At 42.7% G+C, this 26,763-nt stretch overlaps 1 protein-coding gene across 2 annotated transcripts in view; it reads left to right on the top strand.

The window, feature by feature from the left end:
* Positions 1–26,763, top strand: part of ca9 (carbonic anhydrase IX) — a 95,826-nt gene that overhangs the window by 61,770 nt on the left and 7,293 nt on the right. For both annotated transcript variants that reach the window (XM_078409821.1, XM_078409825.1), the window contains exons 7-11: positions 3,973–4,130; positions 5,865–5,994; positions 16,010–16,048; positions 18,909–18,950; positions 22,874–22,894. In XM_078409821.1, the coding sequence (XP_078265947.1) occupies positions 3,973–4,130; positions 5,865–5,994; positions 16,010–16,048; positions 18,909–18,950; positions 22,874–22,894 (390 nt within the window). The remainder of the gene's footprint in view (positions 1–3,972; positions 4,131–5,864; positions 5,995–16,009; positions 16,049–18,908; positions 18,951–22,873; positions 22,895–26,763) is intronic.

Here is a 26,763-nt window from a genome sequence, read left to right as displayed (position 1 = left end):
CCTGGTGAACCTACGCTGCCCTCCCTCAATAGCGATAATGTCCTTCCTCAAATTAGGAGACCAAAATTGCACACAATACTCCATGTGCGGTCTCACCAGCTCCCGATACAAATGCAGTTGGACCTCCTTGATCCTAAACTCAAATCCTCTCGCAATGAAGGCCAACGTGCCACTAGCTATCTTCACTGACTGTTGTACCTGCATAATAAGTACTTTATAAGGGTCTCGACCCGAAACGTCGCCCATTCCTTCTCCTCTGAGATGCTGCCTGACCTGCTGAGTTACTCCAGCATTTTGTGAATAAATACCTTATAATAATAAGTACTTTATTCGTCCCACAACGGGGAAATTTGCAGGGTTACATAGAAACATAGAAAATAGGTGCAGGAGTAGGCCATTCGGCCCTTCGAGCCTGCACCGCCATTCAATATGATCATGGCTGATCAGCAGCAAAGTGGATAGCAAAAATAAATAAGCATTCGTTAAAAAATTAAAATAGCAGTAATTATCTTTATTTACTGGTCTGCTGGGAGCAGTGCTGATTGTGCAGTCGGACGGCAGCAGGAAGGAAGGACCTTCGCTATCTCTCCTTCACACACTTGGGGTGAAGAAGTCTGTCACTGAAGGAGCTGCAAAGTGCAGTGACAGTTTCCTGCATGGGGTGGGAAGAGTCGTCCAGCAGTGATGATAACTTTGCCATCATCCTCCTCTCTCCCACCACCTGCACTGTCAATGCTTACTTTCAGTGACTGATGTACAAACACACCCAAGTCTCGTTGCACCTCCCCTTTTCCTAATCTGACAACATTCAGATAATAATCTGCCTTCCTGTTTTTGTCACCAAAGTAGATAACATCACATTTATCCACATTATACTGCATCAACCCACTCACCGAACCTATCCAAGTCACCCTGCGGCCTCATAGCATCCTCATCGCAGTTCACACTGCCAGCCAGCTTTGTATCATCCGCAAACATGGAGATGTCACTTTTAATCCCCAGGGCCTGATGGTCTGCATCCCGGGGTACTTAAGGAGGTGGCTCTAGAAATAGTGGAAGCATTGGAGATCATTTTTCAATGTTCTATAGATTCAGGATCAGTTCCTGTGGATTGGAGGATAGCAAATGTTATCCCACTTTTTAAGAAAGGAGGGAGAGAAAACGGGTAATTATGGACCAGTTAGTCTGACATCAGTGGTGTGGAAGATGCTGGAGTCAATTATAAAAGACGAAATTGCTGAGCATTTGGATAGCAGTAACGGGATCATTCCGAGTCAGCATGGATTTATGAAGGGGAAATCATGCTTTACAAATCTACTGGAATTTTTTGAGGATGTAACTAGGAAAATTGACAGGGGAGAGTCAGTGGATGTGGTGTACCTCGACTTTCAGAAAGCCTTCGACAAGGTCCCACATAGGAGATTAGTGGGCAAAATTAGAGCACATTGTATTGGGGGTAGGGTACTGACATGGATAGAAATTTGGTTGACAGACAGAAAGCAAAGAGTGGGGATAAATGGGTCCCTTTCGGAATGGCAGGCAGTGACCAGTGGGGTACCGCAAGGTTCGGTGCTGGGACCCCAGCTATTTACGATATACATTAATGACTTAGATGAAGGGATTAAAAGTACCATTAGCAAATTTGCAGATGATAATAAGCTGGGGGGTAGTGTGAATTGTGAGGAAGATGCAATAAGGCTGCAGGGTGACTTGGACAGGTTATGTGAGTGGGCGGATACATGGCAGGTGCAGTTTAATGTAGATAAGTGTGAGGTTATTCACTTTGGAAGTAAGAATAGAAAGGCAGATTATTATCTGAATGGTGTCAAGTTAGGAAGAGGGGATGTTCAACGAGATCTGGGTGTCCTAGTGCATCAGTCACTGAAAGGAAGCATGCAAGTACAGCAGGCAGTGAAGAAAGCCAATGGAATGTTGGCCTTCATAACAAGAGGAGTTGAGTATAGGAGCAAAGAGGTCCTTCTACAGTTGTACCGGGCCCTGGTGAGACCGCACCTGGAGTACTGTGTGCAGTTTTGGTCTCCAAATTTGAGGAAGGATATTCTTGCTATTGAGGGCGTGCAGCGTAGGTTCACTAGGTTAATTCCCGGAATGGCGGGACTGTCGTATGTTGAAAGGCTGGAGCAATTAGGCTTGTATACACTGGAATTTAGAAGGATGAGGGGGGATCTTATTGAAACATATAAGATAATTAGGGGATTGGACACATTAGAGGCAGGAAACATGTTCCCAATGTTGGGGGAGTCCAGAACAAGGGGCCACAGTTTAAGAATAAGGGGTAGGCCATTTAGAACGGAGATGAGGAAGAACTTTTTCAGTCAGAGAGTGGTGAAGGTGTGGAATTCTCTGCCTCAGAAGGCAGTGGAGGCCAGTTCGTTGGATGCTTTCAAGAGAGAGCTGGATAGAGCTCTTAAGGATAGCGGAGTGAGGGGGTATGGGGAGAAGCAGGAACAGGGTACTGATTGAGAGTGATCAGCCATGATCGCATTGAATGGCGGTGCTGGATCGAAGGGCTGAATGGCCTACTCCTGCACCTATTGTCTATTGTCTATTGTCTAAATCGTTAATATATATTGTAAATAACTGGGGTCCCAGCACCAAGCTTTGCGGCACCCCACTAGTTACTGCCCGCCCTTCTGAAAAGGACCTATTAATTCCTACTCGTTGCTTTCTGTCTGCCAACCAGTTCTCTATGCTTGTCAGTACCCTACCCCCAATATCATGTGCTCTAATTTTGCACACTAATCTCTTGCGTGGGACCTTGTCAAAGGCTTTCTGAAAGTCCAGATATACCATGTCCACTGGCTCTCCCTTATCCATTCTACTTGTTACATTCTCAAAAAATTCCAGAAGATTAGTCAAGCATGATTTCCCCTTCATCAATCCATGCTGACTTTGACCGATCCTGTCATTGCTTTCCAAATGTGCTGCTATAACATCTTTAACAATCAACGCAAGCATCTTCCCCACTGCCGATGAAAGGCTAACTGGTCGATAATTCCCCGTTTCCTAAAAAGTAGGGTCACATTGGCTACCCTCCAGTCCACAGGAACTGATCCAGAGTCGAGAGAACATTGGAAAATGATCACCAATGCATCCACGATTTCTAGGGCCACCTCCTTGAGTACTCTGGGATGCAGACTATCAGGCCCTGAGGATTTATCTGCCTTCAGTCCCAACAGTTTACCGAACACCATTTCCTGACTAGTGTGGATTCCGTTCAGTTCCTCCCTCCCGCTAGATCCTCGGTCCCCAAGTATCTCTGGGAGATTTTTTGTGTCTTCCTCAGTGAAGACAGAACCAAAGTACTCATTTAACTGTTCTGCCATTTCTTTGTTTCCCATTATAAATTCACCTGTCTCTGATTGTAAGGGACCTACATTTGTCTTCACTAATCTTTTCCTTTTTACATATCTAAAGAAGCTTTTAGCGTCAGAGAGTTGTGAATCTGTGGAATTCTCTGCCTCAGATGGCAGTGGAGGCCAATTCACTGAATGTATTCAAGAATGAGTTGGATGTGGCTCTTAAAGGCTAACAAAATCAAGGGATGTGGAGAGAAAGCAGGAACAGGGTACTGATTCTGGATAATCAGCTGGCTTGAAGAGCCATGGCCTACTCCTGCACTTATTTTCTATGTTTCTATAGCACACCTGACCAATGATGTGTACCACTCCTGATTACATTCTGTAGTTCTTTTCCAGGCTCATTTCATACAACTGTACATTTATTTTTTTAATGTTGTGACATTACTGAACATCATATTATCGTTGCCTTTTTCCTAATTAATTATTGTGGGTTATAGATTATTAATCATTAAATTTACTTGGGACAACAAAATAATTGTTTATTAAAATAAATGTTTATTTCTGAATTTTCTTTGGATTTTACAGTTTCTGATATTAAAAATCATTTTGGAACGATCTCTACACTCAATCTACTTTGATTCCATCTTAGGTGATGAAGTGAGCATTCCTGGTTTTGATGTAAACACTTTGTTGCCCCGTCATCTGCACCGTTTTTTCCGATATAATGGATCCCTGACAACTCCACCCTGCTACCAAACTGTTACCTGGACTATTTTCAATGACACTGTCCAGCTGTCTAAAGAACAGGTGTGCTCCTCTCTTTTAAATTTACTTTCTTCAACCTCCAGTGAATTAATTCAAGAATAGCTTAAGCAAATGATCAATTTTTCAATATTACTTAATATTGTGTAATATCGATTTCATTCATCAAAGACAACTAAAGAGTAAATTTAGCAAACTGCGTGAATAACAGCACCACCTATGCCGCTAGTTTTGCCGGACTTTGGGGTGGGTTGAACAGCCCTCATCTGGAACTGCATCCGGCTTGATGAAGCATGAAGCCATGGGGGTAAACAGCCTGGGACAGGCCTTTTGGCTCACCAACACACTGACCATCAATCACTGATTTACATCAATCTAATCAAACTTTTTATTCTCTCCATATTGTCATAATTTCCCCCCAGATTCTACCATTCGTCTACGCACAAGGGGTAATTTATTGAGGAGTCACAGGGAGAGCCCACATAGACAGCACCCAAGGTCAGGATTGAATGTAGTCTCTGGCACAGGGAGGCAGCTGCTCTACCCGCTGTGGCACTTCTCCGTTAGGTTTCTCTTGTCCTGCAAAGGGAGATATTCACCTCAGTGGTCTTTAATGGCACAATGAGCTAGATGTGGAACCACAGCTGCCAAAACCACTTTACTAACAATTAAATGCACCAGAAATAACCAAATGCCAAAAGAAAAAAAGATTCCATTTAAATATGTGCCCCAAAGTTCATCAGTAATTAGTTTGAAAACTTATGTGAGCTTCCTTACTGAGAGGCAATGTCCTCATTTAAAGGTGTGTGTGGCTGTAAGTAGGTGAGGAAATTTGGTCAGGGGTTTTAGTCTAGACTTTGAATCTGTTGGGGCTTAATATTCATCCATTACATGCACATAGGTGCAACTGAACCCAGGCAAAACCACACTAGAGATCACCTCTGGGTAAAGTCATTGCCTGGGCCTGCTTCACAATTATGATGAAATCATGCTTGATCTTCTACATTAGTGCTAATGCCCCCATATGTACATATGAATGAGGAGTGGAGCCCTCGGGCTTGCACCACCATGGTCATTACGGACAGACCCGGTGGGCTGGAACCTTGGAGCAGGAGGAAACTACATGCTCATCTGTCGGTTCCCACATGGTCTTCAGAGGTGGCATGTCCTACAGAACTTCTCACTTTGCAGGGTCAGGTTTTCCAAGTCAGTCACCACTGAGGAGAGAGACCTTTGGCCACCATTTCGTACCTGGGCTCTCTCCATGGAGGTCAGAGTCACATTGATTGCTTCCTTACCCCAGGATCTTACAAAGTGGTCTCAGCAGATCTGCACCATCCCCTTACTTGCAGCTTAGCGTAGTATCAGAGACGGTATTTGCACACAGATGTTCATCTACTTGCACTTCAGTGAGCAGATGCAGGTTTACCAAGGGAAAACTCAAAGTGTTTAAAGTTGTGTTAGATGTAATGCTGTTTTTTTATTTCCTCTGTAATCCATAGTTAGACCATTTTTCCTGTTATGTTTTTATGTTGTAAATCGTGTATTATTGAGAATTGAGAATGATCAGCCATGATCACATTGAATGGCGGTGCGGGCTCAAAGAGCCGAATGGCCTAGTCTTGCACCTATTGTCTATTGTCTATTATCTCAGTAAATGCTAGCCTTTGCCGGTCCACTGACTGCCTTTAGTATATAAAAGATCTAGTTACTGAGTAATTACTGGAGCTTTGCTTACCTGTGAACAATTATTGAAGCCATACCTTCTCCTTTCTTTAGCTGCACAAACTAGAGACCAGTTTAAAGACAGGCCATCACACACTGGATTCTAACTTTAGATTTGTCCAGCCGCTCAATGGAAGGAATGTGATTGCTTCTTTTTCGTCAACAATGGCTTCAAGAAGAATGGGTAAGTAAACTTATGGTTAAGCCCTTTACTCTTCCCTGCCTTATTGTTTGAGTTTCAGCTCAGATCACCAGTGGGTCAGATAAGACTCATTTACCTTTCTGGGAGCAATGATGATCACCATTGTGGAATTTGGTGTTGGTGATAAAGAATGATGACCATCTTGCCCAGACTGAAGTTTATCTTTGACTCACTGGTGGAAGGGAAACTTATGAAATTTCCTAATAAGGAATTTCCTAATAAGGAATTTGGATTGGAGAGAAATCTACACAGTTTAGGAATTGACAAGGACATCTTTTCCTTTATTGGGAACAAATTATAGAGTTAATCATCAATTGTGCCAGGCAGAGAGTATCTGATAATATTTTGACTTTTTCATTTAAATACAGAAATCTGATTTTATGCAATATGGGGAAAGTTCTAAATTGTGTAATCTCTTAATCTCTTTTACATCAGTGAACTGCAAGTGTGGTTTGTTCACACATTCGAGCCAAAAACATAAAAAGAACTTGTTTAACCAGGTTTGGTATTAAAGGCTTGGTTGTATCAGGCAAATCTGTTAAATGTTCACTTTGTTATCAATTTTCCTCACTGCTTTTGAGCTTTTAACAGTCAAGCCAAAAAATGTTAATGTTTAAATCACTCGCTGTCATGAATGAAAGAATATTTTATTTTTCAAAACAAACTTCCGTAATTGTTAAACAAAGTAAATACCATAAGCACTTAGCGAACCAGGAAAGGAACATTTTAAAAAAAGACACAAAGTGCTGGAGTAACACAGTATCTGAGATCCCTGTGTCTACAATAAACATAAAAGCTGAAAATGCTGGAAACACTCAGCAGATGAGGCCACTGCTGCGAAGAAGAGAAAACAAAATAAATGTTTTGGGTCAAAGACACCATCATCAGCACTGGGAAGGAGACAGAGAGGTTTTTACAAGCTGTAAGAAAGGGGGGAGGGGTGATGTCTTTGATCGGGTAAAACCAGAGTAACCATGGGGACAGGGTGTAAATGAGGTGTTCAGGGTAATGAGTGGATGGGAGAGGTCAGTGAGTGAAAACATGGACAAAAGAACACGGAGACAGTAAAACAGGATTTGCGCAATGTAGGACGGGATCTGGTTGGATATATCCTCCACTCCCAGTGGGAAAAGAAGGAGGGGGGGGAAGCAAACAAACTGAGCCAGTATCACAGCTGGGTGACTGATAAGAGACAGACAATTTAACATCATTCCTTAATCACGAAGAAAATCAGAGTGAATGCTTTGGGTCGAAGACCCTTCATCTCCTCCCCCCCTCCTCCTCCTCACCGCACCCCGCAGCTTAACAAGCTGCTTTTGTCTCCGTCCCAGCTTCACAAAGTATTAGCCCTTGAAACATTAGCCCTGTTTCTCCTCCCACATGGCAGCCTGACCTACTGAATATTTCCAGCAGTTTCTGTTTTTAGATTTCCAGCATCTGTAAAGGAACAGGTGTCCAGTAGGGGCTAGTGGATATTTCTAATTTTGCAACAGTAAAAATATTTAAAATGTACATCTTCTTGTAAGTTCTATATTTATTTTCTTCCCGATCCCTCGCATTGCTATCATGTCATTCTGTGCACAGAGGCAATGGATGACCTCCCTGTTTCAATGGCATTCTGCGACTGACCTTTAAAGTGTCAATGTCGCAAGGTGTATTTTTTTCCATTATCCCAGCTGGCAGAGCACGCATGAAATCACAAGACTTTGCAGGAATATCCATACAATGTTAGCCACATTGTGCCAGTGAACCATCACATTTGTGATCTTTACCATTATTAGATCTAATAGCGATTAGGTTTAAATCAAATCCGATATTATGTGGTGACCCCCCTCACTCCAATGACCATTAAAACAAAACAAAAAATCAGTCTGAAGAAGGGTTTCGACCCGAAACGTCACCCATTCCTTCTCTTCTGAGAAGCTGCCTGACCTGCTGAGTTACTCCAGCATTTTGTGAATAAATACCTTCGATTTGTACCAGCATCTGCAGTTATTTTCTTAAACAAAACAAAAAAGTAATTATTTGTCTTTCAGCTAGCTAAAGAGTAAGAGAACATCACATCAGTCTGAAGAAAGGTCTCAACCTGAAGCGTCACCCATTCCTTCTCTCCAGAGATGCTGCCTGTCCCGCTGAGTTACTCCAGCATTTTGTGTCCACCATCTCATTACCTTGCCTGGATTCAAACCAAGGCCTTTTGGACAGTGTCATACCTTGCCCAGAATGTTGATAATTCTGGAGATAGACACAAAAAGCTGGAGTAACTCAGCGGGTCAGACGGCATCTCTGGGGAAAAGGAATAGGTGATGTTTCGGGTCAGTCTGAGGAAGGGTCTAGTCCCGAAGCGTCACCTATTCCTTTTCGCCAGAGATGCTGTCTGACCCGCTGAGTTACTCCAGCTTTTTGTGTCTATCTTCGGTTTAAACCAGCATCTGCAGTTCCTTCCTGCACATGCTGATCATTCTGGGTTTGATCTCTAATTTTCATCAGTGGATAGAAGAGCAACATTGATGTGAAGGCTTGTATAGAATTTTCTCGCATGTACAACTTTTCCCCAGTTAATGTAGACGTAAGGTTCCTGTAACTGAAAATGTATCTGCGAGAGATTCAGTAAACTCGTAACTTTTACAGGGGGTGAGAAAATAACTCATTAACCAATCAATCACCTCGCAGTCAGATGCAGTAAATCAAAAGTTAGCTGCCCCTCTGAGAAGCTGAAACATGCAAGTCATTCATGTTGCCGATGGAAGAGTGCCGATCTCCAGAGAGCTCTTTCCCCCTCCCTCTGCAACCGGTTTAACTCACAGGATCCTTTCTATTCATCCGATCAAAAAGACTGCTGAATGTTCTTAGTTTTTACAGACCTTTGTTTGTCCAAATGCATTCTCTGGCCTTCACTATAGTGAATGCAACATTTAAGTGGGAAGAGGTCCTTCTGCAGTTGTACAGGGCCCTAGTGAGACCGCACCTGGAGTAATGTGTGCAGTTTCGGTCTCCAAATTTGAGGAAGGATATTCTTGCTATTGAGGGCGTGCAGCGTAGATTTACTAGGTTAATTCCCGGAATGGCAGGGCTGTCATATGTTGAAAGACTGGAGCGACTAGGCTTGTATACACTGGAATTTAGAAGGATGAGAGGAGATCTTATCGAAACGTATAAGATTATTAAGGGGTTGGACACGTTAGAGGCAGGAAACATGTTCCCAATGTTGGGGGAATCCAGAACAAGGGGCCACAGTTTAAGAATAAGGGGTAGGCCATTTAGAACTGAGATGAGGAAAAACTTTTTCAGTCAGAGAGTTGTGAATCTGTGGAATTCTCTGCCTCAGAAGGCACTGGAGGCCAATTCTCTGAATGCATTCAAGAGAGAGCTAGATAGAGCTCTTAAGGATTGCGGAGTCAGGGGGTATGGGGAGAAGGCAGGAACGGGGTACTGATTGAGAATGATCAGCCATGATCACATTGAATGGTGATGCTGGCTCGAAGGGCCAAATGGCCTCCTCCTGCACCTATTGTCTATTGTCTATTGCATCAAGTTCTATATTGTCAGGAAGATTCACTAAGTTAATGATCGTTAGCTAAGTAAGAGCTAAGTAGTTAGTGGATATAATTGGGACATTCTTACCTCTAGCCTCACTATTTGCAACTTTTCAATCCTTTTGCGTCACACCTAGTGTCTTTTCATCTCTGGCCTTTGTCCACCATCTGCCTATAAAAACTCGTCCCTCTTGTATCATCCTATTACCTGTCACAGCTCCGCCAGAGCATTAAAGTAGTCTTTGCCAAGAGCTGAGCCTTTTTGTATGAGCATAACTGCGTCACTGGCAGGCAATACTGTCAAAGATCAAGGCAGACCTTGTCCCAGCACAATATTCATACATTCCCTTATTAACACAGATTGTGATGGCAAATGAAAAGATGAATGAATATATACTTCTTTAATGCAAGGTTAATGAAGACACAGGGGAGGCACAGTGGTGCGGAGGTAGAATTGCAGCCTTACCAGACCCAGGTTTGATCCTGTCTACGGGTGCTGTCTGTAAGGAGTGTGTATGTTCTCCCTGTGACCGCGTGGGTTTCCTCCAGGTGCTCCAGTTTCCTCCCACATCCCAAAGATGTGCAGATTTGTTCCTGTAAATTGCCTCTAGTGTGTAGGATAGAACTAGTGTAAGGATGATCACTGGATGATCACTGGATGATCACTGGATGATCACTGGATGATCACTGGATGATCACTGGTCGGCATGGATTTGGTGGTCCTAAGGGCCTGTTTCCACCTTGTATCTCTAAACTAATCCAAACTAAGCCTGTGATAGCACATGTGTGGCTGAGATCAATTTTCACAGCACACTAGACCAAGTGGACCTGTTGGGCCCAAGCTTCTCCTGCATTGATGCAGCACCCTCCACCTCCCCCCTCCTCCCCCCCTCCTCCCCATCCCCCCCTTCCCCCCACTCCATCCCATCTCCCCTTCCCCCACTCCATCCCCCCCTCCCCTTCCTCTTCTCCCCACTCCATTCCCCTTCCCCTCCCCCTAATCCATCCCCCTCTCCCCCTTCCCCTTCCCCCACCATCCCCCTCTCTTCCCTTCCCTCACACTCCATCCTCTTCTTCCCCCTCCCTTCCCCCACACTCCATCCTCCTCTCTCCCCTTCCCCTCCCCCCACTCCATCCCCCCTTCCACTCCCCCCACTCCATCCCCCCCTTCCCCTCCCCCCACTCCATCCCCCCCTTCCACTCCCCCCACTCCATCCCCCTCAACCCCCCTTCCCCTCCCCCCCCCCCCCACTCCATCCCCCTCACTCCCATGGAGATAGATTTAAACTTTAAAATGTAAATAACTTAAAATATAACACTGATTTCAATTAAACTTCTTCCATTAGCACCAAAGGAACTATGGTGAGTAAAGTGGCCCTAAAATTGTTGAGCTGTCATGTACCGTTTTGGCTGTAGTTCAGGAACAAACAAAAAAAAACCCAAATGGGATGTTTTAGTATGTAGATGTCAGTGACTAACCTGCTTAACCCTGAGCTGAATGAGATACTGGCCACTTTCATTATCTTATAACCAGTTAATAGTGCTGCCATTTATCAGCTTTAACATATCTTATGGTATTTAATAGGACTGTAAGGGGTTTCTGCGCCGAGCTTTCGCCCGACCTAAGGTCCCCGTGCCTTGCTCTGATCCCTTGACCAGGCCGCGCACACTGGTTCCCTGTGAGTGGTTCGACCCACTCACCCCCTACGGTTCTAGACACTGGACTTAGATGCAGGAGCGTTTATAGTGCAGAAAATTCAACCAGACCAGATTTGAAGACCAGGGTTTAAATGGAAAAGGCTTTTATTGAGCGCTTGGGACTATTGTCCATGAATACTTATACAGTTCTAATAAGACATATCTATAAGACACATACCGAATTACATGAATACTTTTGACTATGAATCATAAAACGCACAGTTCTACAAGACATATACACGACTGTAAGATGGGGAACCCACGTTTATACAAACCACCCTCCCCTCTACACTAAACTATGTCCAGGATATGCAGAATTGGGGTACATACTCACCATGGGGCTATTACTGGGGTTACTGGCTGTTCGTGCTGCTTCTCCGCTGCTTTCCGTGAGGGTCGTGCTTGTCCCCTGAGTTTCTTCCTTCCGTTTCTTGCGTTCCTTGCAGGTTTTCTTGCAGTATTTCTTCTCGAGTTGCGTGCCGGTTCCTCTCTCTTGCACTTCGCTTCTTCTTGCCTGTCTTTTCTTCCTCCTGCATCCGTTTGACTTGCTTCCTTGCATCCAGTTTTTCTTGAGTTTAAAACCCAAAAGTCGTGGCCAGTTATACTATTCTGACCCGTCCTATCTCCCGCCAGATCTTGGAATCTCTTTGTTTAAAAGATATGTATGAGTTTTCTCTCTGATCTGCGCTTATGTCCGGGGGTACCGGGGATGGCCAGACGGTGTTAATTGGTATTTCGTTGCGAGGTGATGGGTTTAACTGGTTTCCCATCACCTACCAGGTAGTTTTCTATGGGCTATTGTGCCCCCTTAACGAGATTAACTGTGTAGGTCGGCTTGGGGCATTGTGAGTATGCTGATGTCAGCGCCCCAGTGTCTGGACTTCGACCTGGTTTCGCAGGCTTCTGCATGGCCAATACCCATCCATTGTTCTGGCCGTGGCTTTGCAGAAACCTAGAGACTGGGCTGTAAGGTTTTTGCTCTTGTGGCTGGTCACGAGGTCCTGCGGCCATTTTAGAAACCACAGATTGTGACATCCCTTGGTAAACTGACCGCAGCCTTTCTCCGCTATCAGCCCCAGTCTCCCGTTTAAAATGTCCAAACTGCAGCTCTTTGGTTTGGTGTTGCTTTCTGAATGAGGGAAAACTTCTCAAATCTTACAGGACTGTTCATTCAGTCATTAGCGAGAATTAATACCCATTAATTATTTACAGCGCAAATATGCATAGATAAATAATTAGTATAATTTTTATTGCCATATTGTGATATTGGAATATAGTTTCCACTCCCTTTTTTCGTAATCATTCAGCTAAAAGGACACACAGTTTCTACACATTAACTAAACTGTGACTCAGAATCTATAATTTTTACAGTGCATTTAAACGACTTGACCTTTGCTTGAAATTACTGGGCGTGTTGCCTGAAGTAGAATTCTCTGGCAACACACAGATAATCTATACTTGATTCCATCTCCCATTGCGATTAAATACAAACTGTCCCAGAAAACATAACATTTCACTGTACCTGGGTGAATCTCTTAGAAAGGGAGAAAAATAAATGGTATTGTTTTACTATCACATGTAATGTTCAATTGACAGCAATTGTCATAACAGCAATTGCTGAGTTTTGGAAAGGTCTTTTCCCATGTTATGTTCTTTTTCAATTACAGGAAGCTTATATTTACTTTGTCCAGTGAATCATCTTTGTGTTTTGCTGCCAACACGATAACCTTAAATGAGACTTGTCTCTTTGGCAGTCCGTGGCGAGGCAGACGGTGTCAAAATTAGAATAGTATCAAGATGCAATCGATGCTGGATGCTTGAAGAACTGTCCCGACTCGAAACATCACCTATCCATCATCATCATCATATCATCATATATATACAGCCGGAAACAGGCCTTTTCGGCCCACCAAGTCCGTGCCGCCCAGCGATCCCCGCACACTAACATATCCTAGTACACACACTAGGGACAATTTTTACATTCACCCAGTCAATTAACCTACATACCTGTACGTCTTTGGAGTGTGGGAGGAAACCGAAGATCTCGGAGAAAACCCACGCAGGTCACGGGGAGAACGTACAAACTCCTTACAGTGCAGCACCCGTAGTCAGGATCGAACCTGAGTCTCCGGCGCTGCATTCGCTGTAAAGCAGCAACTCTACCGCTGCGCTACCGTGCCGCCCTCAGAAATGTTCCTCAGAGATGCTGCCTGACCCGCTGAATCACTCCAGCACAGTGTGTTTTTTTCTGGATGCTTAAAACTCAGCCATGATCTCATACCTAGGGAGGAGAGCGTCTTTACAGACTGACAAAAGCAGACCTGCTTAAATAGTCCAGGGTGCCAATTCAGCACGGAGATGGTGTGATGTGTGAGGGCAGCATTTTAACATCTTTTCTCACAAGTGTGGAGAGTTAGAACTGAGACTTCCAATTCAACCTTCTGGAATCTAGAGTATTTCTTTATCTACTTCACATCAAGTTAATTGCCGTGTGATCCAGTAGCCAAAAGAATCCAGTAAATATCATCTCTTGCTGCCTACCGTTTGTGGGGTTCTTCACAATGCGAGGCAGGCTCTCTAGCCTGATTGTGGGAAACTGAGCCAGTCCACAAGAACATAGAACATTGAACATGGCTAGTCAGTGGCAAGTAGCCATGGAATAGTTGACGCTGAGACATTACAGGAATAGGCCCTTCAGACCACAATGAGCGTACCGAACATGATGCTGTATTAAACTAATCTCCTCTGCCTGTATTTGACTGATATTCTTCCATTCCCTGGCAAATGCATGTGCCCATCTACAAGCCTCTTAAATCATATTTGCCTCCACCACTACTAGTAAAATTTCACTGCAAGATCAGGGTGGCACAATGGTAGAGTTGCTGCCTTACAGCGCCAGAGACCCCGGTTCGATCCTGACTATGGACGCGGTTTGTACAGAGTTTTATGTTCTCCCTGTGACCATGTGGTTTTCGCCGGGTGCTCCAGTTTACTCCCACATCCTAAAGTGTGTACGTTAATTGGCTCTTGTCAATTTTCCCTCCTGTGTAGGATAGAACATAGCATTTGGGTGATTGTGGTCAGCATGCACTCTGTGGGCCGAAGAGCCTGTTTCAATGCTGTATCTCTAAACGTGTTTCTCTAAACGTTATTAAATGCAAACAAATCTCGCCTCCGTAAACCTGGGAATCCCTTGTAGCCTGCATAATGTCTAAGGTGCAGAATGGCAAGAGAGATCTTGTTAGTCACCATACAATATAGGATGTATCACAAAATGCTGGAGTAACTCGGCAGGTCAGGCAGCATCTAGGAGAGAGGGAATGGGTGACTTTTCGGGTCGAGACCCTTCTTCAGACTGTGGATCAGTCTGAAGAAGGGTCTCGACCCGAAACGTCACCAATTCCCTCTCTCCTCGATGCTGCCTGACCTGCTGAGTTACTCCAGCATTTTGTGATACCTTCGATTTGTACCAGCATCTGCAGTTATTTTCCTATACAATATAGGATGGGTTGCTTGATCAGTAAAAGGTATAGGCATAAAGCAAGTGGGAATAAATGAATTGGTGACGTTGTCTGAGTTGATTGCCCCCCTCTTCAGGTGATATTTCTAATGTCTCGATGTCAACTATTCTATGGCTATTAATCTCCTATGTAAATATATAAGACTCCCGGACGTCCCTGGGTCAATGTGGAGAAGGAACATTCAAGATCGTATTGGGAACTTTGACTCCATGTACTGGGAGTGTGCAGAAGAAGTGGAAGGAGCACACCATCTTACAAAGTACCCACCCACCAGGCCAACAGCCCCACCAACAGAAGTGCCTGCAGTTCACACATTGGCTGTATGGAAATCAGAAAACCAGAGTGGAAGCAAGACATCCTCGTCAAACCTGAGGGCCGACCTAAGAAAAAACAGATCCAAATTTGAATATGATTTTGCTACAGTTTTAAACTGTGTTTGGCCATAAATGATGTTCCTTGAAACTCTTGTCACTAATGGATCTGGATCCTGGCGTCTTTTTGTTGAAAGAAACATTAATTTTTTCATTGCTAATCTGATTCTAAAATCAGATTAGCAGAAATCAAATCACGGTACAGTATTCCATAATCTAAAAAATTTCCAGAATTCTGAAAATGACAGAGTGAGCAATATTTAAGCAAGATTTAATTAAGTCTTTTGATGGATTTGCATTGAGCCAAAACCTAAAAAGAATAGTCATTCCATTACAGTTTCCATTTGTTTATTCCACGCGGCTAAAGAAAACATAAAACATGAAAGGACATTTGTTTCATCGTTCCTGTTGCTCTTCTGTACACCATTCAAAATGATCTCTGTTGTGGAGAGATTTTCTGTTCCCCGTCACCTGTTTGATGGGACAGGAGGGGATAGGAGATGAATGGTGAGAACTGTTTTAACACACCACCATTGAGATTTCAATTACCAGGGTGATGGTAGACATGAAAATATATACCCATCCTAATATTCGTAGGAATAGCAAGTCAGAGAAAGATGAAATGCAAAGGTGATCATCTTTTAGCTGTTTGGAGTTTGCTTCAGTTATTTTGATAAGGTGATTCTAGTCAATTAAGTGAGCAGATAAACGCTGTTTACCGCAGTTCAAATGGATACTTAGCATTATTTAATTGATATTAAATAACACGGCTGGTTTTGCAGATTCAATGTATGAAACGTTTCATCTGATTTTTAGCAGTTGATAGCGCCATCTAGCAATTGAAATGACACATTGATTTTTGTGCCCACAGATGTTAAGTCTGCTGAATCAGACGGAGATGTCAAACCAGGTACAGTGATTCCTAATCTGTCTGGCACCGGAATAATAAGAGTTGGACTGTGCTATATCGGAATTTTTCTATAACATTTTATTTATTTTGTGAATATGGCTGGAAAATGCATGATACTGACAACATTCTTCTTTGGAAGTGAGTATCAAGAGGAAATGAGATAAAACTGCAGGTTTAGTTTAGTTTAGAGATACAGCGCGGAAACAGCCCCTTCGGCCCATCAAGTCCGCACGGGAAAATCTGGAGAAAGAGGATTAGAATATGGGAAGTTGGGTCATGTTGGCTGGCGTGGACACGTTGAGCCGAAGGGCCTGTTTCCACGCTATATGATTGATTCTATTGCTCTAAGAATTTTTTTTTAAATGAGATTATTGTAAGATTAGTGTAAATGGGGGATTCTTGGTCAGTAGGGTTGAAGAGCCAAAGGGCCTATTTCCATACAGAAGATGAGGTTGTAGGAGGTGCAAGTGAACTTCTGCCTAACCTGAAAGTACTACCCTGGATAGAGTCGAGGAAGGAGGTATAGGGACTGGATACAGTAGATAAGTAGATGGAATTCTCTGCCGCAGCCATGATCATATTGAATGGCTCGAAGGGCCGAATGGCCTACACCTGTACCGATTTTCTATGTTTTTATGAGTCCACCCACACTGACCTTTCTGTCCTAGGCCTCCTCCATTGTCAGGGTGAGGCTAAATGGAATTGGAGGAATAGCATCTCATATTTTGTTTGGGCAGCTTACAAACCAGGGATATTTCTGTAACTTCAAGTAACCCCTGCATTCCCTTTCTCCATCTCTCCTGCACCCTTGTCACACCAGGCTTCCGATCTCACCTAGCAAACAGCTAACAATGGCCTGTTTCCTTTATCATTGGTACTTTTTTGCATATCTTTCATTCATTTGTTCTATATCTCTATATGTGCTTGCAAATCAGTCACTGAAAGTAAGCATGCAGGTACAGCAGGTAGTGAAGAAAGCTAATGACATGTTGGCTTTCTTTACGAGAGGATTTGAGTTTAGGAGCAAGGAGGTCCTCCTGCAGTTGTTCAGGGCCCTGGTGAGACCGCACCTGGAGTATTATGTGAGGAAGGACATTATTGCTATCGAGGGAGTGCAGCGTAGGTTCACCAGGTGAATTCTCGGGATGGCGGGACTGACATATGATGAAAGAATGGGTCGACTGGGCTTGTATTCACTGGAATTTAGAAGGATGAGAGGGAATCTTATAGAATAGAAACATATAAAATTCTTAAAGGATTGGACAGATTAGATGCAGGAAAAATTTATTCACAAAATGCTGGAGTAACTCAGCAGGTCAGGCAGCATCTCAGGAGAGAAGGAATGGGTGACGTTTTGGGTCGAGACCCTTCTTCATGCAGGAAAAATGTTCCCGATGTTGGGGGAGTCCAGAAGTAGTGGTCACAGTTTAAGAATAAGGGGTAGGCCATTTAGGACTGAGATGAGGAAAAACCTTTTCACCCAGAGAGTTGTGAATCTGTGTAATTCTCTGCCACAGAAGGCAATGGAGGCCAATTCACTGGATGTTTTCAAGAGGGAGTTAGATTTAGCTCTTGGGGCTAAAGGAATCAAGGGATATGGGGAAAAAGCAGGAATGGGGTACTGATTTTAGATGATCAGCCATGATCATGGCTGACTTGAATGGCCTACCCCTGCACCTATTTTCAATGTCTCTATATATCTCGTTTCCCTTTCTCGTGACTTTCAGTCTGAAGAAGGATCTCGACACGAAACAACCCCCATTCCTTCTCTCCAGAGGTGCTGCCTGTCCTGCTGAGTTACTCCAGCATTTTGTGTCTATCGTCGGCCTATTTCCATATCTCTCCATGATTTTATGAGAAATCCTGCCCTTATTGGAATAGTGAATTATGGAAACTACCAGAACAAAAGGACAAAGAACTTGAACCTTTGACGACTTGAGTCAAAATTGAAAATGCCACGCCGAGAATAGATATTAAGATTTTATTTGGTCATGTGGTATACTCTTTAAGACTTGCCAAAAAAGATGGCCAAACCGATTAATTTATCTGTTGAAATATTTATATATTTTACAAATGTTTGCTTGGTGCTTGGTACAAAGAAAGGGATTTTTAATGTGAAGGCATTGGGATTCTTAAGGGCTGTTTGCTGCACGACAGTGAGGCAAGAAGGATGTAATATGTTAATTGTGGCAGTGAAACTTACCTTGAACTTTGAATTAAGATGACGATGAATGTTCAATGATGATAGGGCTATTACAAATTTGTAACAGCCATTGTCCTTGTCTCGCTGAGACTTGTTCAGCAGGAATTTTCTTAAAAAGCACGGCTTGGATTATTGAAAAGAAGTTGCCTAATTGTGTAGATTGCCGCAGTAGTTTAGTTTAGTTTAGAGATGCAGCACAGAAGCAGGCTCTTCGGCTCCCAGAGTCCATGCCGACCAGCGACTCCTGCACATTAACACTATCCTACACACACTAGGGTCAATTTACAATTTTACCAAGTCAATTAACCTGCAAACCGTACGTCTTTGGGGTGTGAGAGGAAACCGGAGTACCTGGGGAACCTGGGGAACCGGAGTACCTGGGGAAAGCCCACACAGGTCACGGGGAGCCTGGCCAGCTAGGCGTTTCCAGTATTTTTGTTCTTATTGTAGGTTTCCACCATCTGCAGTATTTTGATTTTCATTTGTGTCTGTAATGTGCGGGATTCAAACTGGATTTTTTTTTTAAGTCATTCCAGCATTCACCATTTTCATTTGCAGAAAGTTTTGTAACTATTGGGTGAAATGCTTTTCAAACCTCTTGGCCCGTTGGGCATGTTCCCTCATAATTTAGGTGATACATATTTTTTGTTTTAACAGGTTCAGAACATGGTGAACCAAATGCATTCAGTAATAGCTCGGGTAAGACCATTTTTGGCTTCAGGTGATCTAATATTAAATATAGCTGAACTGCACGCTACAGGTTTGTTTGATAGGCAGAGGAAAAGGCAACAATGATAATATTGGCATAATTGGCAGGGGGGTTAAACTTTAGTTGTTGTCTGGTGCATATTGACACAAGACAACTTGAATAAGTAACTGGAGTGGACCCAGTCATGTCATCCTTTCTTTAGACTAAGGGATAATGGATTGGAATGATCATGGGTTTTGTCTATTTGGGACTGTCCACAACCTCAGATACCTCGAATAAGGCTTAGGATTTTCTAGAGGCTGAAGTTCAGTAGTGAGAGGAAAGGTTGAAGAGGAGAGCAAATTGGAATTAAAGGTGTTGGGTTTTTTCTCATGATTCCACAATCTAGCTGGATCATATGAAAAAAGGTTAATATTTCATATATTTGCATGTTCTCACTTATTTCATCCAGAGCACTACTCTTTGAAAAGGCAGTAGTATTTGATTAAAATTGGTTGCTGGTGCCACTCAATCAATTTCATTTTGTCTGAATTTTGGCTGATATTTGTCCCTTCCAATCACTGAGGATGTTTAGCTTTTTTCGTCGATTAGTAAAGTTAGCATTAGTCAGGGGCTGAAGTTGGAATCTTCAATCAACTGCTACTTGTACAACTCCAAATGTACCTAAATTGTGTGTAGCAAGATGTTATCAACAATATAAATTGATCCTTGAAAAAAAAATTCTATTTTAAATGCTTGGCTGGATTAATTGACATTTTTATGCCTCACCTTCATTGTTTTAGAAAGCTTGAATGCCACTTTATCTAATGGGTCGGAGATGATTTGTTTTGAGGGCTATGCAGTCTTTGTAAGCTACATTGAATCATTGCAGTTTCTGTAAATACTTTTATTTCGAAAGCTGTTATCTCACAGGGTGCAGTTTTACAACCTTTGAAACTCTGGGAACTATTTATGGTTCAGTTTCTGATTGGATACAAGTCTTCAGGTCATGAGATGCAATTTGGTTTGAATCATGCTGTGGTGTACTGGGCTTGGGGAAATTTTAATAAAACCATAAAATGATTGATAGAATGACATCAATTCATATTAGACTGATGGATTGTTGGCCTAAAGTGCCTCTTGGCTACTGCTGGAAATTAGGCAAGGGATTTTGTGAAACCATTGAATCCAGGTTTAGACAGATGGTAGCGGGCAGGTAGGACTAGTGTAGATGGGGTATCTTGGTCAGCATAGGCAAGTTATGCTGGAAGGCCTGTTTCCGTGCTGTATGACTGGGACTCTTCAAATTAAGTTAAGGGCCTGTCCCACTTAGGCGATTTTTTAGGCGACTGCCGGCGACTCAAAGTCGTAGCAGATCGCCAAAATTTTCTTTTACCCGACGATAATGACCACGACAATGCCGAGTCAGGTTGAGATTACACCGTCTTTGGAAACATCGTGAAATTCCCAAGCTGTCAATGCTTCTCCGGCGTCCTAATTTTCGCTGAAATCACTGACAAGTCGGTAAGTACTTGAGAGTTTTGAACTATAACATCTTGTATGGGTTACTTAAAAACCAAGCTTCACTGTAACAAGGCATAAACTGGATTGACTTCCAGTTTACTAATGGCAGTATTAAGAAATTTAAGAAATTTAATTTTAAAAGTGGCTAAATGGATTTTTGTGAAAAGTGTATGGGCATTCTTTGAAAATGTACGGGAGATGCTTATCTGGTTTCTGGGTTGCATATCTGGGTTGGGAGCCCACTTTAAATGTGATCGCTGATGGCCATAAACTTCGTGAAAATTACCCACGCTTACTGTCGCCTCCAATCTACCTGTCAAATGTCCTGACGGTAAATAAATTGGTTAAACACAAGTATTTTATGGTATCTTGAAATGACTTTACTTATTTTAATATTATGTGCTTCTAAATGCATCTAAGAGAACCTAGCAAACCTGGGGACAGCATGCGACAGCGCCCGCAATAAGCAACGATACCTGGCGACAAGCCAGCTGTCGCCGAGAAATTTCACTCCGGATGATTTCTCAGCGATGCGCTGAGATGAACGACGATTCTTGGAAGACTCCTCACGATCATGCCCACGACACCCCGGTGAACTGTCGGCGACAACCTAGTCGCCGGCAGTCGCCTTAAAATAGCCTAAGTGGGACAGGCCCTGTAATTAGTCTATCATTGTCTGCAGGCTGTAAAGATTCACAATAATTTTTATGTTTGGTTTTGCTTCTGACTTTCTTCCTTTAACTAGTTCTCATCACCATTTATTTGTGTTGTTTTGTCTATATATTTTCACAGTTGATAACCATTCCAGGTGACTCCTATTCATACCTATGTTTGGATAGCAAAGGCTGGATATTTAACCATGGGTATACATTAAAATGCAAAGGAAAGAATTGTTACCCCTCATGCTTGTAACTTTCTACAGCCAGTTCATCAACAGCATTTGCACAGATTTTCAGATATGCAGGTTGTGCATTAATGGTGGGAGATATGCATTGCACATAAGCAAGATATTTAACAACAATCCAGTAGTTTCAACCCTTACTGTGCTTTTCTCAATAAACTCCAAATGTTATTTTCTTTTTATTCATATCTCCATAGTTATTGTGCCAGCCATTTTCTCTGTCTATGTAACTCCTCACAACATTACGCTATGTAAAAACATTAGATCACTGGGCCTCGACGTGGAATTCTCAAAACATTGCCTAGTTTCTAGAAATGTCATTGAATTGGTAGAAAATATATCTTTAAAAGTGTGAAATTATTTATCTAAATCCATAGGACTGAAAGTTTGGGGAGAATCTTTTTACTTTTCATTTGCTCCTACAGAAATGGGAGTTTAAATAGAAACATAGAAAATAGGTGCCCATTCAGCCCTGCGAGCCAGCACCGCCATTCAATATGATCATGGCTGATCATCTAAAATCAGTACCTCGTTTCTGCTTTCTCCCCATATCCTTTGATTCCCTTAGCCCTAAGAGCTCAATCTAACTCGCTCTTGAAAATATCCAGGGAATTGACCTCCACTGCCTTCTGTGGCAGAGAATTCTACTGATTCACAACATTCCAGGTGAAAAGGTGTTTCTTCATCTCAGTCCTAAATGGCCTACCCCTTATTCTTAAACTGTGACCCCCTGGTTCTGGACTCCCCCAACATTGGGAACATTTTTCCTGCATCTAGCCTGTCCAATCACTTAAGAATTGTATATTCTTATAAGAATATTAATAGATTTAGATTTTAGAATTTTAGATTTAGAGATACAGCGCTGAAACAGGCCCTTCGGCCCACCGGGTCCGCGCCGCCCTGCGGTCCCCGCACATTAACACTATCCTACACCCACTAGGGACAATTTTTACTTTTGCCCAGCCAATTAACCTACATACCTGTACGTCTTTGGAGTGAAAAGTGTAGTTTCAGTCCTGAATGTCGGGGGAGTCCAGAACAAGGGGCCACAGTTTAAGAATAAGGGGTAGGCCATTTAGAACGGAGATGAGGAAGAACTTTTTCAGTTTAGAGAGTTGTAAATCTGTGAAATTCTCTGCCTCAGAAGGCAGTGGAGGCCAATTCTCTGAATGCATTCAAGAGAGAGCTAGATAGAGCTCTTAAGGATAGCGGAGTCGGGGATAAGGCAGGAACGGGGTACTGATTGAGAATGTTCAGCCATGATCACATTGAATGGCGGTGCTGGCTCGAAGGGCTGAATGGCCTACTCCTGCACCTATTGTCTATTGTCTATTGTAATTACATTTGCTTCTGAAATTTTCCTTCGCCTCACAAGATTTTTGATTTAAACATACTTTATATTCACAGGGAAAGAGCCTGATTTGTAATTTCATTCGTAAATGGTATATTAACATTACTATTTAATGTACAATGTATAATTTCTGTTTGTTTCTTTTGTATTTTCTATAGATGGCAACCAAATTGCTTTAGGTGAGTATTGTAAACAATTGTTCTTTTATTTTCAGGACATTTTTTGGTGTTCTAACAATAATTCTGTTTCATTAGGGATTCTGCTAAAATCATGAATAATAACTTTTTTGTATCAGTCTTCACAATGGAAGACACCAGCAATGTGCCTGAAATTCAAGAGAGTCAGGGGGTGGAAGTTAGTGGAGTAGGTATTACTAGGGAGAAGGTGCTTGGGAAGCTGAAAGGGCTGAAGGTGGATAAGTCACCTGAGCTGGATGGACAGCACCCTAGGGTTCTGAAAGAGGTGGCTTTAGAGATTGTGGAGGTATTGACAGTGATATTTCAGGAATCACTAGAGTTAGGTGATTGGAAAATTGCCAATATTACCCCGCTGCACAAAAAGGGAGCAAGGCAGAATAATGGGAACTATATGCCGGTTAGTCTGACTTCGGTGGTTGGTAAGATTTTACATAGAAACATAGAAAATAGGTGCAGGAGGAGGCCATTCTGCCCTTCGAGCCAGCACCCCCATTCATTGTGATCATGGCTGATCGTCCCCAATCAATAACCCGTGCCTGCCTTCTCCCCATATCCCTTGATTCCACTAGCCCCAAGAGCTCTATCTAACTCTCTCTTAAATCCATCCAGTGATTTGGCTTCCACTGCCCTCTGTGGCAGAGAATTCCACAAATTCACAACTCTCAAAAGTTTTTTCTTACCTCAGTTTTAAATGGCCTCCCCTTTATTCTAAGACTGTGGCCCCTGGTTCTGGACTCGCCCAACACTGGGAACATTTTTCCTGCATCTAGCTTGTCAGTCCTTTTATAATTGTATATGTTTCTATAAGATCCCCTCTCATCCTAAACCCCAGTGAATACAAGCCTATTTAGAGGCTTAATAGAGCCTATTATACAATTTTAGAATCCATTATAAAGGATGAGGTTACAGAGTACTTATACGTTCATGATAAAAGAGGCCAAAGTCAGCATGGCTTTGTGTAGGGGAGGTCTTGCTTGACAAATTTGCTAGAATTCTTTGAAGAAGCAAATAGCAGGACAGACGAAGGAGAGTCAGCAGATGTTGTTTACTTGGATTTGCGGAAAGCCTTTGATAAGGTGCCACACGTTGGGCTTATAAGGAAGATGAGACCCCACGGTATCAAAGGGCAGATACATAGCAGGTTGGTAGGATCGCAGAAGACAGAGTGGCATTAAAAGGGGCTTTTTCTGGTTGGCTGCCTGTGACTATTGGAGTTCCGCAAGGGTCGGTGCTGGGGCCACTACTCCATGTTGTATATTAATGATTTGGACAAGGGGATTGAAGGCTTTGTAGCAAAGTTTGCAGATGATATGAAAATAGGTGGAGGGGCAGGTAGTGTAGAGAAAGTAGGGACTCTGCAGAAAGATTTGGACAGGTTGGGAGAGTGGGCAGAGAAGTGGCAGATGGAATATAGTGTAGCAAAGTGTGGAGTCATGCATTTTGGTAGTAGGAATAAAGGTGCAGACTATTTTACTAATCAGTCCAACTACAGTCATGTATATGGCAAACAACACTGATCTCTGCTGTACACCAATGGTTATAGACTAACAATCGCAAAAACACTCCTCAACCATTACTCTCTGCTTCTTATCACCAATTACAGATCCATTTTATCAACACATCTTGAATCCCTTGTGTCCTAACTTCCAGACAGGCCTACCTTGTCAAAAGCCTTGCTAACATCCATGCAAACAATATTTATTGTCCTGCCTTAATTCATTTTCTCAGTTACCAACTCAAAAAACACAAATGAAATCGGATTTTTTTTCCTTGCACAAAGCCACATCACTCCTGTGAATCAGTCTATTACTTTCCAAGTGAACATAAATGCTGTCCATTAGTATGTTTCCCAGTAATTTCTCTGCTATTAATACATTTCACAGTCCTGCAACTCTCTATCTTAATTCTACTGCCTTTTTTTTCGATGTGTGGATTAACATTAGCTACACTTCGATAGGAAGGCATAGAGGGATGCAACCTAATGCAACAGATCAGCCATGTTGGAATGGTGGAGCAGACTCGATGGGCTGAATGTCTTCATTCTGTTCCTATTTAAGGTCTAAGTTGGATTTGTGTATATAGCATCATGTTCACATGGGTGAAATGGTCTAAGAGGACCTGCTTCTGTGCCATACGATTCTATGATTCAGTGGTGACCCTTGCATAGTCCAATGATTGTCGATGTTCTGCTACCAACCAAATGTACCTGAATGCTGAATCTGAGATGTGTCCTGCTCTGTGTTGAATGCTCCCGGTGAATCACTTCCCACTATCTAGGTTGACAAAATAACGTCTGAAGCATGTTTGGTTTTGCACTCAGGTTTGTGATGTGCTGCGTTAGAGAGCAGAGTAATACAATTGTTGAGAGAATAGTTGATAATTACAGAGTAAATTTTGTGAGCCATTCTACCACAGGAGTTCACAGGACAAAGAGGTGGGAAATAGTTTTTTTTATGTGGGAGTTTGAAGTAACAATCCTTCCAGTGTTGTCTTCCACTGAAATAATGGCTGGTCCAGCAGCATGAGAGACAATCCAGGAAAACCATTGAACCAGCACACAGGACTCTTGCAGTGGAAGCAATCTTCAAAAGATAAGAAGGTGTTTTGATACCCCATCCCTTCCTCTCCATCCATGGGGATCAAGTTGCTAATGCTTTTCTGATGGTGGCCTCGACTTCACACGATTTTGGAGATGGCAGATACACAAGGGTATGGAATGAACAAATAAAACAGGTTCACACACACCCAGTTGAACAAGACTAAACACTTAATGGGATGAGCTGCCAATGTCATAAAATGAAGTGTATATACAGTAAAGGGGTGTACATATTGAATGCAGTGGAATACTCATTCAATAGAATAGAATTGATTGCAACAGAATTCCACATTCAATATCAAAACGTATAAGATTATTAAGGGGTTGGACACGTTAGAGGCAGGAAACATGTTCCCAATGTTGGGGGAGTCCAGAACAAGGGGCCACAGTTTAAGAATAAGGGGTAGGCCATTTAGAACGGAGATGAGGAAAAACTTTTTCAGTCAGAAAGTTGTGAATCTGTGGAATTCTCTGCCTCAGAAGGCAGTGGAGGCCAATTATAATAATAATAATAATATTCATTTATTGTCATTGCAACGAGTACAACGAAATTAAAAAATAGCCAATCCTGACGGTGCGTACAAACATATATGCAATAAATGCAAAAACAAATAAATACATAAAAACAATTAAATACAATTATATTAAGTACAAGATTTTTTAACGGTGTTGCCTAGTGCAAAGGTAGTGTTCAGTTCTCGTATGGCCCTGGGGTAAAAACTGTTCTTAAGTCTGTTTGTTCGGGATTTGATCGACCTGAAACGTCGACCAGAGGGCAGATGAACAAACAGACGGTGGCCGGGGTGGGATGGATCTTTTATTATTTTGCCTGCTCTACTGAGGCAGCGTAGTCTGAACAGGTGCTCCAGGGAGGGCAGTGAGCAGCCGATGATCTTCTGGGCCGTCGTGATGACCCTCTGAAGGGCCTTCCTGTCCTTTTCTGAGCAGCTGGCATACCATGTGGTTATACAGTATGCCAGCACACTCTCGATGGAGCAGCGATAGAAGGACAACATGAGCTTCTCCTGCAGGTTGGTTTTCCTGAGGATCCTCAGGAAGTGGAGTCTCTGCTGTGCCTTCTTTACTGTGGTGATGGTGTTGGTAGACCAGGTAAGATCCTCTGCGATGTGCGTACCCAGGAACCTGAAAGCTGGTACCCTTTCCACACAGACCCCATTGATGTAGAGTGGGTCGTAATCTCCACTGGTTTTTCTAAAGTCAATTATAAGTTCCTTTGTTTTGGAGGAGTTCAGGA

This window comes from Rhinoraja longicauda, chromosome 1 (assembly GCF_053455715.1).
Source record: "Rhinoraja longicauda isolate Sanriku21f chromosome 1, sRhiLon1.1, whole genome shotgun sequence".
Lineage (NCBI taxonomy): Eukaryota > Metazoa > Chordata > Chondrichthyes > Rajiformes > Arhynchobatidae > Rhinoraja > Rhinoraja longicauda.
Note: the sequence above shows the minus strand (reverse complement) of the source record. Positions and strands in the feature narration are given on the sequence as shown.